Here is a 16,417-nt window from a genome sequence, read left to right as displayed (position 1 = left end):
TTCTGCCTGTGAACTGGGTCTTGCAGGAAGAGTTAGCATTTTGTGATCAAGAATTAGAATTGAAAATATTCATTTGAGGTAAAGGGCCCAGTGTGGGCAGATGCATGGAAAGCCATGTGCACAGGGAATAAGAGCAGGAGTCAGGTGTCAGGCTAGGACAGGAGGAAGGCATTGAGGAGAGAGAGACATGGCCAAGAGAGACTCATGGGAAGATTGGGGCTAAATTGGAGATTCCATGGTTTCATTAAAGTTTTTGAAGGACATTTTTTTTTTTTTTTTGGTCAGATGTGAGGCTTGAACTCTGGGCCTGGACACTCAGCTCTTCAGCTCAAGGCTAGTGCTCTACCACTTGAGCCACAGTGCCTCTTATTGGAGATAAGAGTCTCACGAAGTTTCCTACCTGGCTGGCTTAGAACCATGATCTTCAGATCTCAGCCTCCTGAGTAGCTAGGATTATAGGTGTGAGCCATGGTGCCTGGCTTTTGAAGGAATTTTTTGGTCAAAGGGATGGAAGTAATCTTGGGTGGGAGGATAGGGCAGTGGGAGACCACTGGTTTCCTGGTCCTGGTAAGATAAGGATGCTGACTTTGAGACTCATATAGGAGGCATGGGTGCTTGAAAGCTGTATGTGGGGAACAATGAAATGAAAAAATATATATATAAAAAATGGACAGGGGAGTTTAGAGATGTGGCTCAGGTGGTAGAGCACCAGCCAGTGAGCAAAAGTGATTTATATTGAGTTCAAATCCTGGTCTTGGGGGGGAAATGGGCACAGAATATTAAATGCATTGGGGGAATATTTAACATGTCTAATTTGTTGAGCATTTATTGTGGAGGTGCCAAGCACTTTACGCACTTTTTTTGGGGTGGGTGTTGGCACTGGGGCTTAAACTCAGAGCCTTTCACTCTCCCTTAGCTTTTTTTGCTCAAGGCTGTTGTTCTACGACTTGAGCCTCCTCTACTTCCAGCTTTTTGGTGCCCAGCTATTGTCTTTTTTTTTCTTTTTCTTTTATTTAGTTTTTAACACCAAGTGCAAGTAGCTTTTCTGAGATTAACAGACAGCAGAGTCAGGATTTGAATCCATGGCCGTTTGATTTCTAATTCTAGGCTCTTTTGCACCACTCACTTCTGCCTGGGGGAACTGTCTAAGTCAGAGCTCAAGGGCCCATTCCTTCAGGGAGCCTTTCCTGATTCTTCCTGGCTGGGCTGGCCATCTTCCTCTGTCATCACATTTCTTATACTGCGTTGACCTCCCCTTTGTCAGAGAACTCCTGAGGACAGGGTTGGGCCCTGTCGTTTTGTGTTCTCACTGCCTACCTAGCTCATGGCTAGGCCACATGACTGGCCAACTGACTGACAGTTATTCCAGGCAATTCTGTTTCCTTCTCTTTTCTACATATTTAATGTCTCCCAAATATTCATTCAGTTTTTTTTCTCCCCTTTCCATTTGCACTGCTGAGCTTAGCTTTCGGCTCTTGATGATAACGTGATAATACTGTCTTGGAGGCTTCCTATGAAGGTGACCTGTAAAACTTGAAAAGTCCTACTGGTAGAAATGGAAGAAGGGCACTGCAGGTAGATGAAAAACATAAGTAAAGGTGCAGTTGTATGAAATAATGTGGGAACAGGAAGGGGTTAATCTCTGTTGGTACAGATAAACATGCAGGTTGGGGTCAATGAAATGAATCCTCTTTATTACTCGTTGCAGTACTGAGGATCGAACCCTGGGACTTACACATCCAAGGCAAGTGTTCTGCCCCTTGAGCTACACCTCAGATCTTTGTGGGTTATGGTTGGGGAGGTAGGGACATGTGGGTATATTAAGGAGTTTGGGTACTGGAGCTTTTTTTTTCTTTCTTTCTTTTCTGTGATAAAAACAGACATCTAATCAAGGTACAAAACAAAGCGGGGAGAGAATACGTGTATCTGAGGGGTACACATAAGTAATTTATTTGAATTACCTGTAGACTCAGGATAGCTACCATCTACATCCTGCTTGCTGTGGGCCTGGCCCGGTTCTTTACATACACGACCTTACCTAATTCCCGCAGCATCACTGCAACATAGGTGTCATTACCTCTGTGGAGACGGAAGGGAGGCTCTGCCAGTTTAAGAATGTTCCCAAGGTCACAGCTAGAAAGCTAGTGCAGATCCAAGAGGTTTCAAAGCACTAGATTACACTCTGCAAAAGAAAGCTTCTTGAGGTCAGGGATCATGTCTTCTATTTCTGTAGACCCGACCTCGGTCTTAGTGGACGCCTAATAAAAGTCAGTTGAATAAATGAATGGAGGCTGACCTTTCACTTTCTCCGCGTGGAGACAAGCTCGTTAACGACGCCGCCTGGAGACATCCAGGCCCAGAGGGGGCGCTATGGCCATCAGCGCATCGGCCAGTGTTGCCGGAGCCTAGCTTTCTCTAGACGCTGTGCTTGGCGGGGGGGGGGGGGGGGGGGCTCAGCCAATCCGCGCGCTCCGAGGCATTGGGCGGGGTCACGGGGCAACGCCCCGCGGGCAGCTGGGAGGTGCTCAGCGGTGCTCCGGGCTGGCGGGTGGAGGTGTGCGGGCTGGGCCGCGGGTGAGCACGCGGGCTTCGGGGGGCCGTTCTGGTTCTGGGGGTGGGGAGCGGTTGCAGGGCCTCATGTCCTAGGACGACGGCTCCCTGGCTTCCCCGCGCTCGGTCGCCAAATCCGGGGGCCACACTGACCCTCTGCGGCCTGGGCGCCTGGGCCTCAGGCGCCGCGTGAGGACGGAGCGGGAGGGGCCGGGCCGGGGTCCCGGAGAACGCGGGGCAAGGGGCTGTCCGGGCCTAGCCGCACCTGCGCTGCCATCCCGAGGCTGGACGAGAGTAACTGTCGAGTCCGGCTTCCACTCTTTCGGGCCCCCTTGTCAGTAACTCTCAGATTTGGGAGTGCAGCTTCGGGGTCCTGGGGTCCACACACCGGGGTTATCATTCCCGGCTACCCAGTGAGTCTGCACGAGATGCTGTGCCGTGATTCCAGTCCTGCCAGCGCGGACTGGAAATCGGGGCGCAGTATTTTTGCGGGATACACTTTCTTATTTTGACACCCTGGGGGGATGACTTGATGGAGTCTGCCTGTAACTGGCGAAGCCGTCTGTTGTGATGCCGGCCTCCTTTCCGGGATGGGTGGGTGACTGCCAAGCCGTCTTGAGCTGAGTTTGCTTGAGCTTGGCACTGTGTTCCTTCCCCAGACTTCACTGTGTGTGCGCGCGTAAGGAAGGGAGCAGTGGGTAGGGCGTCCTGGGGACCCTGACAGACTTTGATCCTTGCTCTCACGGAACTTAAAAGTTGTTTTGGAAAGTTCAGTCAAGGGAGAGTAATCCAGCATGGGGTCTGACACTGAGAAAGCAGTGAATGAATTGACTTAAGGGAATGAGGAGACCTTGAGCAGGACGACAGAGAGAGAGGCCTTGTTCTGCACGTGAGGAGGAGGAATGTTACTTGTGGATTTGAGAAGTTTAGGCTATAGTGGAGCTTAAACTGAGGGCCTGGAAACTGTCCTTTAGCTTTTTTTTTTCGCTCAAGGCTGGCTCTGCCACTTGAGCCACAGCTCCATTTCTGTCTTTTTGGTGATTAATTGGAGAGAATAGTGTTAGGAACATTTCTTCCCCGGGCTGGCTTTATACTATGATCCTCAGATCTCATCTACTCCTGAGTATCTAGGATTACTGGCATGAGCCACTGGTGCCCAGCTTGAACTTGATATGTTTTAAGACAAATAGTCACTATGGTGGCGAGGAAGATTATGAGTTCAAGGCTATCCTGAGTTAGAAGGTAAATTTGAGGCTGGCTTCGGTTTCCTAGTGAGACCCTGTCTCAAAACCAAGAAAAAAGATAAAAGACAAGTTGGAACCATGAATGGAGAGTTGCTGTTCAGAAGAGAACTTGACTGAGAGGTAGGAGATCAAGTGAAGATGTATTTCATTTGGGATTCTTCAGATGTGCTGACTACACCTGAGAATTTCACAGATCTCTTAGTATAATCTGCAAAAAGGGAAGCTCTTCAAGGCAATGAAATGCTAAGCTAATGGGGATAAACTGCAGGAGGCTCTCCCTAAGTCTGGGGATTTAGACAGAAACCCTGCACCTAACTGCAGGATGTTCTTTCCACTAGAAAGAGCACAGGCTTTGAAGTTGGAGCAGTCTAGGCTCAAAATCAGTGGGTCTGGCCCTTGTAGTGTTCTTGGGCATGTTAACATAATGTCTTTGAGCCTTTGTAGCCTTAGACAAAAATCTGGGCTAATAATTCCTACATCATAGGAGGTGTTCTGAAAGGTGTCATAGAGGTGTTGTGAGAGTCAGATGATGACTAGTTGTAATCTGTTCTGCATAGGGTCTGGTACTAGGATAAAGGACAATGAAGGAAGTCTTGAAGCTGCTGAAGCCTTAACCACCACCATGGGTCTGCATAACACATGGATTCTTCCAAAAAGTATTAGAAACCAAGAGAGAAGGGAGGGTTATCCTTGGTAAGGTTTTGCTTTTTTACCCTAGACTGGACTCATAGCCAGAAAGCTCATTTCAGTTTGAGAACCTCTAGTAATGCCATCTACCTCTTGGAGGTGGTTGTGGGGATTAAGAGAGACAATGTATATACTGTTTAGCCAAGGCTCATGGTAATGCAAGAACTCAGTAAATGGTAGCCATCAACATAATTGTGAGTGGTCTTTGGTAATTATTATGGCAGTCATCTGTAACTCAGTGGCTTTTTTTTTTTTTCTTTAAACATTACTTTGGTGTTGGTGTTGTCCTTTTTCATTCTTGGAGGGCTGGGACAATGTGTGTGTATGTGTGTGTGTGTGTGTGTGTGTGTGTGTTGGTTGGTCGGTCGGTCCTGGGTCTTGAACTCAAGGCCTGGGTGCTGTCCCTGAGTTTTTTGGTGGTTAATTTGAGATTAAAGTCTCACAGACTTTCCTGCCCAGGCTGGCTTTGAACTGTGATCCTCAGATGTCATGCTCCTGAGTAGCTAGGATTACAAACATGAACCACTAGCAGCTGGCAGTGAACAGTGATTTTTACAGGGATTATCTGAGTCCTAGGTCCTCAGAGTGTCTTTTTGTGTGTGTGTATACACATACATGCATGTACATATATACATACATGCATATACATACATAGACACACACGTATAAAACTTGTGATAGTTTTAGGAGCTTACTATGAAAGTATGAAGGTATGGGTTTGGGTAAAGATAATATTTTAAAGTGGTTTGGCCAATAAGACTAAACCACTGGTTTAGTTTGATAGAAAACCAAAGTTAAGGGATGGGAAGGTGGCTCAGTGGTAGAGTGCTTGCCTTGCATGCATGAGGCCCTGGGTTCGATTCCTCAGCACCACATAAGCAAAAAGCAAAAAAAAAAAAAATAAGAAAACCAAAGTTAAAAAAACCTTAGCTGGGCCAGGCCCTGGTGGCTCACGCCTGTAACCCTAGCTAATCAGGAGGCTGAGATCTGAGGGTCGAGGTTCAAAGCCAGCCCAGGCAGGAAAGTCTGTGAGACTCTTATCTCCAATAAACCACTCAGAAAACCTGTGGCTCAAGCGCTAGCGCAGGGACAGAGCCAAGGCCAAGTTCAAGCCCCACGACCAACCAAAAAAACAAAAAAATTTACTATGAAAGGAAATGCACTCATTACCTGTCTCGTGCAATTGTAATCCCTGTGTACATCACCTCTATAATAAGTAAATTAATAAAAATTTAAAAAATTAAAGCCTTATTTATTTTAAATCCAGAATAGTTAGGCAATAGATTATGGTTTTGATTGTTTAAATAAGCTCCTCCATTCACACATAGAGAAATACCATGAAGCAGAGAAGAACTTCTTTTCCTAGGGAGGACCTGAGGCCAGCAGCAGGGTGGAAGCTATATGGAAGCAAGATGGACAACTGTACCCCGGGGTAGAGTTGTCAGGAGAGAATTGTACATGTAGAGATTCTTCCCTGCTTCTTCAACAATTTAACCCTTTATAGTTTTCTAGATTATTTCAGGGACCCACTGACACAGAAAGCATAGTATGCTCCTGTGTTATTCTGCATGGGGTAGCTGCTCAGTAGGTGGAGTGCCTTGTGGGTTGTCCATGCTTGGTGGGAGAGGGGATGCTCATTTCTTCCTAATGCTACCTGTGCTCTTGTGCAGATGTCATGTGGCCTGTGTTTTGGACCATGGTGCGTACCTATGCGCCCTATGTCACATTTCCTGTGGCCTTCGTGGTCGGGGCTGTGGGCTACCACCTGGAATGGTTCATCAGGGGAAAGGATCCTCAGCCTGTGGAGGAGGAAAAGAGCATCTCAGAGCGCCGAGAGGATCGCAAGCTGGATGAGCTGCTAGGCAAGGACCATACCCAGGTGGTGAGCCTTAAGGACAAGCTGGAATTTGCCCCTAAAGCTGTCCTGAACAGAAACCGCCCGGAGAAGAATTAATGGAGGACACTGTGACCAATCCTGCTACCATGTCCACCCAGCCCTAGAACATACATCTGATTTGATTTGCTGCTTATTCTGGCACCTCCTATCCCACAACCACATAAGTACCAGCTGCTTCCTTATGACCTGCACACCAGCAGCAGCTGAGGGTCAGCAAAGAGGAAAGTCCCATCTCTTGATGGGCCTTACGTAGGTTGCTGTTGGAAGAAGTGCTATGAAATGAACTCTGGCTTTCAGCCTCCCTGAGGGGGCATTTTAGCCTTGAGTGGCAATGGCTGGGATTTGGGTGTTTCTTGTAAAAGGGGCACCTTTGAGCCTAATCCCAATTCACACATCTGGTTCCCGATCCTTTCTGGCTTATTTTCCTGGTCAGCTGGGGGATGAGGTTCCCTGGGGAATGGAAGTGTTTGTTGTCAGAGGCTGGGGCTGTACCCCTTGGGGCAGGGGCAAGTGTGTGTGGTGAATTTACTTGAAAACAGCGGCTTCCACCCCTCATCACTGTGGAGTGAACTGTGATTAAAGAGGCATCTGCAAACCATCTTGACCGAATCCTACCTTCCAGATTGGGGTGGTCTTAGCAGTAGGAAGTGGGTTAGTAAGGATTCCCTTTGTTGAGCAGTTGCTGAGAATCCTGGAGGGCCATGGAAACAAGAGCCTACAGCATCTCCAAAGTCTGGAGTACAGCATGCTTTTTCTCTCATACTTCCCTGTAAAAGAAATATATGTATGTGAAAGAAAATTTGGGATGAAAAACAGTGTCCACACTCCAGCTCTATAAAACATTTAACTCTATTTAACATTTTGTGCTGATGCTGAGGCTGAACTCAGAGCCTGGGCACTGTCTGAATCATCTCCCCTCCCCCAATGTTAACACTCTACCACTTGATCCACTGCTCTCCTTCTGGCTTTTTGGTAGCTAATTGGAGGTAAGAGTTGCAGAGATTTTCCTGTCTCTCTTGGCTTCAAAATCTGATCCTCAGATCTCAGCCTCTTTAGCAGCTAGGATTATAGGTGTGAACTAACAGCACTGACTCTTTACTGCTCTGTAATTTTATTTTTGTTTTTGTTTTTGGTTGTGGGGCTTGAACTCAGCCTGGATAGTCCCTCAGCTCTTCACCTCAAGGCTAGTACTCTACCACTTGAGCCACAGCACCACTTCTGGTTTTGTTTTTTTTTTTTCAGTCATGGGGGTTGAACTCTGGGCCTGGGCACTGTCCCTCAGCTCTTCAGCTCAAGGCGAGTGCTCTACCACTTGAGCTACATCGCCACTTCCGGTTTTCTGGTGTTTTATTGGAGATAGGAGTCTCATGGTCTTTCCTGCCCGGGCTGGCTTTGAACCGCGATCCTCAGATCTCAGCCTCCTGAGTAGCTAGGATTACAGGCGTGAGCCACTGGTGCCCAGCCACTTCTGTTTTTTTGAGTGGTTTATTAGAGTCTCATACCTGGGCTGGCCTTGAACCTCAATTGTAAGATCTCAGCCTTCTGAGTAGCTAGGATTACAGGTGTGAGCCACCCTCACCCAGCTTCTCTGTAGTTTTTTAAGTGATTTATGTTAATTATTGAATATCATTTTCCCTTCTTAACTCATGGTCATAATTGAGTTTATTTTGCATGATTATCCATCAAGTGGGAGTATAGCAAAACTTTATTTTTTTTACATTTTCCCTGTTGTTGGACATTTGAATTCTTTTTTCCTCAGTAGTACTGAGGATTTGAACTCAGGGTCTTGCCCTTGTTAGAATATCATAGTTCTGAGTCTTGTCCCTGGTCCTGTTTTGTACTGGTTATTTTTAGGAGAAGATCCCATCTGGGTGCACAACTGAGCTATGATCTGCCTACTTTTTAGTTGTGGAGATTACAGGCATATGCACCATATCTGGCTTCCTTCTATGGAAATAGAATTTAGTGAACTTGTTGCCTGGCACCATGATTCTTCTGATCTCAGCCTCCCATGTAGCATGTGCCGCGGTGTCCAGCTGTGGGTGGGAAAGGGTCTTAAACTGTTTTGCTCAGCTGATCCTCCTGATAACCTGCCAAGTAGCTAGGGTTACAGATGTGCACCATTAGCTCCCTAGCTTCAGTTGTTTCTGATAGTTTATAAGTTTAAATACTGCAACTAGTGTTTTGTTTTCCTTTTGCCAATACTAGGGCTTGAACTCTGGGTCTTCTCAGAGTCCTGGCTCATGGATGGAGCTCTACCACTTGATCCACACCTCTAGCCTGGCTATTTGCTGGTCAATTGGGGATAGAGTCTTGTGAACTTTTCTAAGTTGGCTTTGAACAGTCTCTAGATCTTCTGAGTAGCTAGATTATAGATAAGAGCCTTTGATGCCTGGCTGTTTTGTTGGGGGGGGGTGAGGAGTGTAAAAGATTTGAACTCAGGGCTACACACTTGGTAGGGGGCCTCTCCACCACTTGAGCCATGCCTCCTCGTCGTCCCCAACCCCTTAGTCATTTCTCAGATAAGGTTCTTCCATTTTTGTTGAGGTCCAGCCTCAGACTACAATCTTCCTACCCACAGATGGGATCACAGGCATGTAACTTTGTCTAGCTTAACTGTTGAGTTGGGGGGGTGTCTTACTTTTTGTTTAGGTTGGCCTTAAACCATGATCTTCCTTATTTCCACTCCTAAATAGCTGGTATTAAAGGCGTGAGCCATCACGCCTGGCCTTGCAATGAGTGTCTTCTGGAAAAGGTTTTCGGCTTTTAAAAGGATCTGAGGTGGGCTGGAGGTATGCCTCATTGACAGATTAGTGCCTCCACCTGGTGGCAGTCGTTATCATTACTAGACCTGAGGTCAGGAGTAGCAATTTGCTGCCTACAGGGGTCAGTCAGGTGACAGATGAGCCCCCTGGCGGGTGGGGCTGGGAACTGCAAAGTACAGGCCTGCGGAAAGGGGGCAGTAGTGATTCAGCTTTCAGTTTGTGTTCACTCAGTAGTACATTTTCTACTTTGTTCACCAAAGATAAAATAGGTTCAGTATTTTTTTTTATTTATGAAACACTTTTTAAAGAAATGTTGAGGGGCTGGGAAGGTGGCTCAGTGGTAGAGCGCTTGCCTTCCATGCCTGAGGCCCTGGGTTCGAATCTCAGCACCACATAAGAAAAAAGCCGGAAGTGGCGCTGTGGCTCAAGTGGTAGAGCGCTAGCCTTGAGCTGAAGAGCTGAGGGACAGCGCCCAGGCCCAGAGTTCAGACCCCACAACCGGACCAAAATAAATTAATAAATAAGTAAATTAATTAATTAAAAAAGAAATGTTGACAGCTTTTTAAAAATGCAAACATGTTAACATACCCATGGGGTTAATTTGACCCAGAGGCTGCCAGTTGGTGATGACCTCTCAAAATGCCTGTCCCAAGGTGGGAATGTAGGAGTACTTGCGCAGCTTGTGTGAAGGCTCCATCCCAGCACCAAATAATGAAAACAGACAATAAAACGCTTTCCCCAAATAACATCTGAGAGATATTTTAGTGGTCTTAAAACAGTTAACAAATATTAGATCCCAGAGTTCGTTTCCATCACAATACTTTGGAGCCTGGTAGCCCATGCTGATAATCTTAGCACTCAAGAGGCTGAGGCAGGGGGCTTGTGACTTTATATAGCAAGTTCTAGTTTAGCCTGCTATACAACAAGACTCTCAAAGGAAACAAAAAACTAACAACAAAAAGTAAGCTAAGTCAGGTGTTGGTGGCTCACACCTGAAATCTTAGCTACTCAGGAGGCTGAGATCTGAGGATTGCGGTTCAGAGCCAGCCTAGGCAAGAAAGTCCGAGACACTCTTATCTCCAATAAACCACTCAGAAAACCGGAAGTGGCGCTGTGGCTCAAGCAATAGAGCACTGGCCTTGAGCTGAAGAACTCAGAGTTCAAGCCCCACGACCGGAAAAAAAAAAAAAAAGTAAGCTAAGAATGATAGAGCATATCTATAATCTCAGTTTTTGGTAGGCAGAGACAGTGGGTTATGAGTTTAAAGACAGCTTGGCTGGGCACTGTTAGCTCACGTCTGTAATCCTAGCAACTCAGGGGGCTAACATCTGGTAATTGTAGATTGAAACCAGCCAGGGCAGGGAAGTCTGTGAGGTTCTTATTAGCCACCAAAAAGTCAGAAGTGGAGTTGTGGCTCAAGTGGTAGAATTCCATCTCAAGTGAAAAAACTATGCCCAGGTCCTGAAGTCAAGCCCCAGGACTGGAATAACAACAACAAAAACACATTAAAAAAAAAAAAAACCAGTGTTGGGTTCCTGCACATACATAATTTAACATCAACTTAAGCAAAACATTTGAGGATAGAAAGCCATAGAAAGAATACCAGAAAGGTTTTCCCACGGACATTTTTGGATTTTCAGCTATTTTAGTAATAAACCCTGTGCACTGGTTTACCTCCTACCAGTGCCTGGCTGATGAAGGCCCATCTTTGGAAATGCAAGTTGCTTCTTCCAGTCCCACTTTGATTGTGAGCCTTTTAAATAATTTCATTTCCTGGGAGCTGGCCTTGTTGAACTGCCTCCAACCAATCTATTAATATTCTTAGTGAGACCTTTCCCACGGGCTGGCTGAGGTCTGTGGCTACCTTTGTGGCTGTCAGAGCATATGCTGTCTTGCCTCTGTGCAGGTGACATTAAGTGGCAGGCCAAAGACAGGTCAGGGTTGCTAGGAGGACCAGGGTGTTGACTGGTTTTCTTCCAGGCTTGCAGATTCACTTTGGAGGCATGTGACCCTCTCTGACTGACCCAATAGCCACATTACAAAGTGGAATGCTTGGGACTCTTTGCTTGTCCCCCATCCCTCAGACTCTTCCTGGCCCTGTGATGGGTGGCTTTAGAGCAGGGTTATCCTGTTAACACGGCAGGAATCACTTTTCTTTCCTCAGCGGCTTGGTGTCTGGTGCTTTTCCACTCTCTAGATCCTTTCCTGTGTCTGTTGCTGTGTTAGCACAAGTCAGCTGGGCAGCTGCCAGGACAAGCCTGCCAGGGAGCCCTTTGACTCTTGTCAACTTCCCAGGGCCCTAGGTTGGGGGGACTGTTGGCTGAGTGAGATGACAAGGAATTAGTCTCAGTGGAGTCTGGAAGCTAGGCAGCAAGGATAAAAAGGTCTTATTGCTTACTTGCCCTCTTCCATATTTGGGGTTGGCTCTGTAAGTACTTGGAGAGTTCTAGGCTGGGGCAATGTAGCAGAGGGGAATCAAATGGGATTTGGATGTTGATAGATAATTTAGTAATACTTCCCCTGGCACCTAGCTGAATGACCCTGGCCAAACCACAGCCTGTGTGTACCTCAGTATCTTTGTCTATAAAATGGGTAAGAAGGGGCTGGGAAGGTGGCTCAGTGGGAGAGCGCTTGCCTTGCATGCCTGAGGCCCTGGGTTCGATTCCTCAGTACCACATAAAGAAAAAAGCAGGAAGTGGCACTGTGGCTCAAGTGGTAGAGCGCTAGCCTTGAGCTGAAGAGCTGAGGGACAGCACCCAGGCCCAGAGTTCAGGCCCCATGACCGGACCCAAAAAAAAAAAAAAAAAAAATGGGTAAGAATTTTTGCTGGGTTGTTGTGAGGATAGGTACTGTAGATAAATTAATCCATGGCATCTAGTAGGGGCTCAAGAAATGTCCGTTGAAGCGGTGCCAATGGCTCACACCTATAATCCTAGCTTCTCAGGAGGCTGAGATCTGAGGATTGTAGTTCAAAGCCAGCCTGGTCAGGAAAATCCGTGAGACTCTTTATCTCCAATTAAACACTAGAAAACTGGAAGGGATGTTGTGGCTCAAGTGGTGGAGTGCTAGCCTTGAGCTGAAGAGCTCAGGGACAGCACCCAGGCCCAGAGTTCAAGCCCTATAACCAACAACAACAAAAAAAAAAAAAGGAAAAGAAAAAAGAAATGTTAGTTGAAATTTCTAGGCAGGAAAGATCTCTACGCATGTGTGTTCCTGGTGAACGAGGGACGGGGGAATAGAGCAGCGTGGCTGGCTGCCAGCTGGGCCCCATGGGCCTACTGGCTGAGGGCTTCTGAGGAATATTTTACAGAAGACAAGCTTGCCAAGGTGGGTGTGTGCTTCAGACCTACATGGGGTCTGTGAAGTCAGAGGCAATGCCAAAAAAGTCACAGATAAAAGAGGATGGGTGGAAGGTAGAACTTTGGACTTGAAGGCAAGAGAACAGAGTAGCCTGGGCTGTTCGTTCACCTCTCCTGGCCTTTGCTTCTCAGCCTGCAAAATGAGGATGCTAACATGTTCCCTGTCGATTGTGCAGACAGAGTGAGAGACAGTATCAGGTGCTTTGACAACAAGCAAGCTCTGGCTGGTGACCCAGGAAGACCTTCCTTTTATCCAAGTGGGATGGCAGCCAGTCTGAACAGTGAAATATAAACAAATGCTCTTTGATTCCTTTGCTGTGCACGGCCTCTTTTCAAAGTGTTTGCTAAATACAAGTCTTTGGGGAATCCGCCTGCAGAATAAAGAATAATTTAGTAATTGGTGGATCAGTTTTCATCCTGTTCCAGCAGTGCCTGTCATGTACTTAGAAACAGTTTATTCTTTTTGAATTAAGTTTGTTAACATAATTTATCTGTTTACCAGATAAGATCCTTTTGGTAATACCACAGGTAAGCAGTAGCTTTCAAAAATGCCAGATGGGGGCTGGGAAGGTGGCTCAGTGGTAGAGTGCTTGCCTTGGATGCATGAGGCCCTGGGTTCGATTCCTCAGCATCACATTAACAGACAAAGCTGGAAGTAGCACTGTGGCTCAAGTGGTAGAGCGCTCACCTTGAGCTAAAGAGCTGAGGGACAGCGCCCAGGCTCAGAGTTCAGGCCCCATGGCCAACCAAAAAAAAAAGAAAGAAAAATGCCAGATGGGTCCTCCAAATGATTGAGATATAAAAAATTCTGTTGCATCCCAGGAAAGGTTGCATCTTTGTCTGGAAGATACAAAGACGCGCTCGTGCTTAATGTCCTCTCCCTGCCCCTGTTCCTCATGGCCTACTCTAGTTCCACTGAACATTGCTGTTACCTTCTGGGCCTGAGCCCAAGGACAGCTGGAAAATTAGCAGAACAATACAGTACTTCCCCTTTATGGGTTCTAGATGTACCTCGTCCAGGTGATGCTTTTTCAAGCTAAAGTTCATCAGGCTTGCAGTGCTGTCTCCACTCCATGTCCACTATCCCTGCCCCCCTCCAGGGCTGAAGCTATGCTGGCTAGAAGTCTTTGTAACAGCAAACCAATGTCCTCACCTTGATCCTGGTCATGTTCTAGCTCTTTGCAGTACTGTGGTGTCTCTTCCTCCGAATCATTATCACCTCAGGGTGCTTTTCCTGCTCTCTGCCATTACTCCCTCCTGGTCTAAGTGGAGGAATAACTGGCTTCATTCTTGCCTCTGCTTTCTTTTCTTTTCTTTTTTTTTGTCGGTTGTGGGGCTTGAAATCTGGGCCTGGGTGCTGTCCCTCAGCTCTTCAGCTCAAGATGAGCGCTCTACCACTTGAGCCACAGTGCCACTTCCAGTTTTCTAGTGGTTTATTGGAGATAAGAGTCTCACAGACTTTCCTGCCTGGGCTGGCTTTGAACCGAGATCCTCAGATCTCAGCCTCCTGAGTAGTAGCTAGGGTTACAGGCGTGAGCCACCGACACCTGGCAGCCTCTGCGTTCTTGTCGGGCAATTGTAGCCTCATCTGTGTCTCTAGTTCTGAATTTTCTCTAAACTGAAATCGCATACCAACTATCTCTGCCTATATTGGCAGTGTGTCGTAATGGTTGATAGTATTGGCCTACGTGTGAACTTTTAATCTAGTTGCATGAGAAGTTACTTAGGTCCTTCAAGTATCATCTGTAAAATGGGGCTTCTTGTTTCTGTGTCCTGGAGTTGTGAAGGCTAAGATGTTTAGAAAACACGCAGCAGAGTATCTGGTGTGGACACGATCTTCTCAATTCTGTCAGTTCTTGGCTGTTCCTCACTCTGGCCCCTTCTGTGATAGTGACCCATTTCTACACCTGGAATCTGACCTACTCCCCCTACTTCAGATGCTTATCAAGTCTTGCCTAAAATCTTAAGCTCTTCCTGAAATTTCTCCCTTTTTCTGTTCCACAAAAAATTCCTTGGCACCTCTTACCTACAGGAGACTGGAACCTTGGCATGCCATCTAACCTCCTGGGCTTTGTCTCCAATCACTCCTGAGACCACAGCATCTGTTACCAGGCACTGTGATTGGTGTGTCTATGATCCCTAACTCCGAGTTCTGGAGGGCAGGGAGAGGGCTTTACATGGTCCAGGTCAATAAATGTTGAATGAATGAATAAGGCCTCTGGGTATGATTGTGGGAGGAAGCAGGCACTGGGGCTGGCTGTAGGTGGCCAGCCACTTGAGAATTGGGAGCAGGGCCACCAGGTTTGTGTGAGGTACCTGGCCACCTGGAGTATTTTGCTATAGCTTTTCCTTCATCAAAAGACCTCTGCCTTGATGTTCCCAGGGGAATTGGGGCTTGGGCAGAGGGCTGCATTTCCCCACAGGGTAGGTCCTGAATCGGCACAGCCTGTGATGAATTTGACCCTGATGACTCTGTCGTGGGGAACAATGTCCTCAGGAAAGCATTCAGGAAGCCCTTCGTGTAGCAGTGATCAAAGCCCCCCCCCCTCCCCCCCCCCCCACACACACACACAGCGCGGTGGATTGGAACACTCCAAGGAGCCCAGCGATGTGCTGGGTCTGAGCCTAGGGAACCTCTTAATGCATTTGCCAGGTGGAGTACTTGCTCAGTCCCTGGCAGACTCCTGCAGCCTATGACAAGGAAATCCTGGGGAAGGCTGGGGTTGCCTGCCTGAGAAACCTGTGAAGTTTCTCCTGGAGTGACTCCTTTTGTCTTCTTTTGCCCTTACCTCCTTCCTTCCAAGTGAGGGCCTGAGAAACGGGGCAGGCTGGCAGATGACACAGACTCTGGCTTCCCCATCTCCTCAAGAAGCTGACATCAGGGTGTCGCTCAGTGGTAGAACATCCACTTAGCATGTGAGGCCCTGGATTCCACCCTCAGCAAAAAAGGTGGATTTCTGCCCCTCCCCTCAGAGGTTCTTACTCAGTAAAATGAGTAGGGTCCGGGAATCTGCACATTGGCTGGAGATATGGCTCTGTGGTAGAGCTTGTGTTTACCATGTCTGAAGCCTTGGTTTAATTCCCCAGCACCAACACAACAATTAAAAACTAAGCTGACATAAAGTGGCTGCTGCTGCTTTTTTTTTTTTTCAATAGTGGGGCTTGGACTCAGGGCCTGGACCCTGCCCCTGATCTTTTTCATCCGAGGTTAGTACTCTACCACTTGGATCCACAGTGCCACATCTCATTGTCTGGTAGTTAATTGAAAATAAGAGGCTCATGGACTTTCCTGCCCAGGCTGACTTTGAACCTGCGATCCCCAAATCTCAGCCTCTTGAATAGCTAGGATCACAGGCATGAACACCCAACTATATAAGGCTTCTTGTGTTTACATAAAACCTTTTATCACTTTATTCCTCATCCCTGAGGAATTCATGTAGAAGCAAGAAGAGCACTGCTTTTTTTTTCTTGAGTACTGTTTACTTTGTCATATCTTGTTGCATTTTGAATTTAACATCCGCATATCAGGGAGACCATGGAGCACTGGTTCTTTATGCTAACCCAGGGATCTGAGACTTGCATCAGGAAGTGGCTCACCCATGATAACTCAGGATTCTTGGCAGAGCCAGTCCCCTGGCCCCCCTCCTCTTCCCAGCTTGCCTCTGGTCATCACACCAAACCAGGTTCAGTGTCTGGCCTGCCCAGTGGTTGATAAGGGTTGATGCGATGATGAGGGGAAAGTCCCTGGAGTACCTGCTGGCCGCTGGGCACTGCCCTGGCTCCTTGACTGCTGCCTCCCCGGACTTGTCCCTGGTGTGGGCTGAAGCCTGCTTTTTCTGCCCTTTTCCAGTTACATTTCCCATGTGAATGCCAAAGATCAACTCTTGGGGTAGCTCTGGCCCTTTGATGATCTCC

General features: G+C 47.3%; 1 protein-coding gene across 2 annotated transcripts; it reads left to right on the top strand.

Moving 5' to 3' along the window:
• Positions 1 to 2,506: 2,506 nt before the first annotated feature.
• On the top strand, positions 2,507 to 6,977 carry Smim12 (small integral membrane protein 12). Of its 2 annotated transcripts, none has more exons than XM_042677932.1 (2): positions 2,507 to 2,574; positions 6,152 to 6,977. In XM_042677932.1, the coding sequence occupies exon 2, from the start codon at positions 6,157 to 6,159 to the stop codon at positions 6,433 to 6,435; it is 279 nt and encodes a 92-aa protein (XP_042533866.1). In that variant the 5' UTR covers positions 2,507 to 2,574; positions 6,152 to 6,156; the 3' UTR covers positions 6,436 to 6,977. The 2 variants fall into 2 exon arrangements, with proteins under 2 accessions (XP_042533866.1, XP_042533874.1); XM_042677940.1 differs by lacking the exon at positions 2,507 to 2,574 and adding an exon at positions 2,715 to 2,739.
• Positions 6,978 to 16,417: the final 9,440 nt, after the last annotated feature.

The sequence above is a fragment of the Dipodomys spectabilis genome, unplaced genomic scaffold (genome assembly GCF_019054845.1).
Source record: "Dipodomys spectabilis isolate Male_0828 unplaced genomic scaffold, ASM1905484v1 ptg000002l, whole genome shotgun sequence".
In the NCBI taxonomy this organism is placed as follows: domain Eukaryota; kingdom Metazoa; phylum Chordata; class Mammalia; order Rodentia; family Heteromyidae; genus Dipodomys; species Dipodomys spectabilis.
The sequence above is the reverse complement of the archived record's forward strand: the minus strand, read 5'-3'. Positions and strand labels throughout refer to the sequence as shown.

What these genes read in the sequence shown, in the direction of transcription:
- Smim12 (XM_042677932.1), top strand. Translation starts at nt 6,157, where the DNA reads ATGTGGCCTGTGTTTTGGACCATGGTGCGTACCTATGCGCCCTATGTC.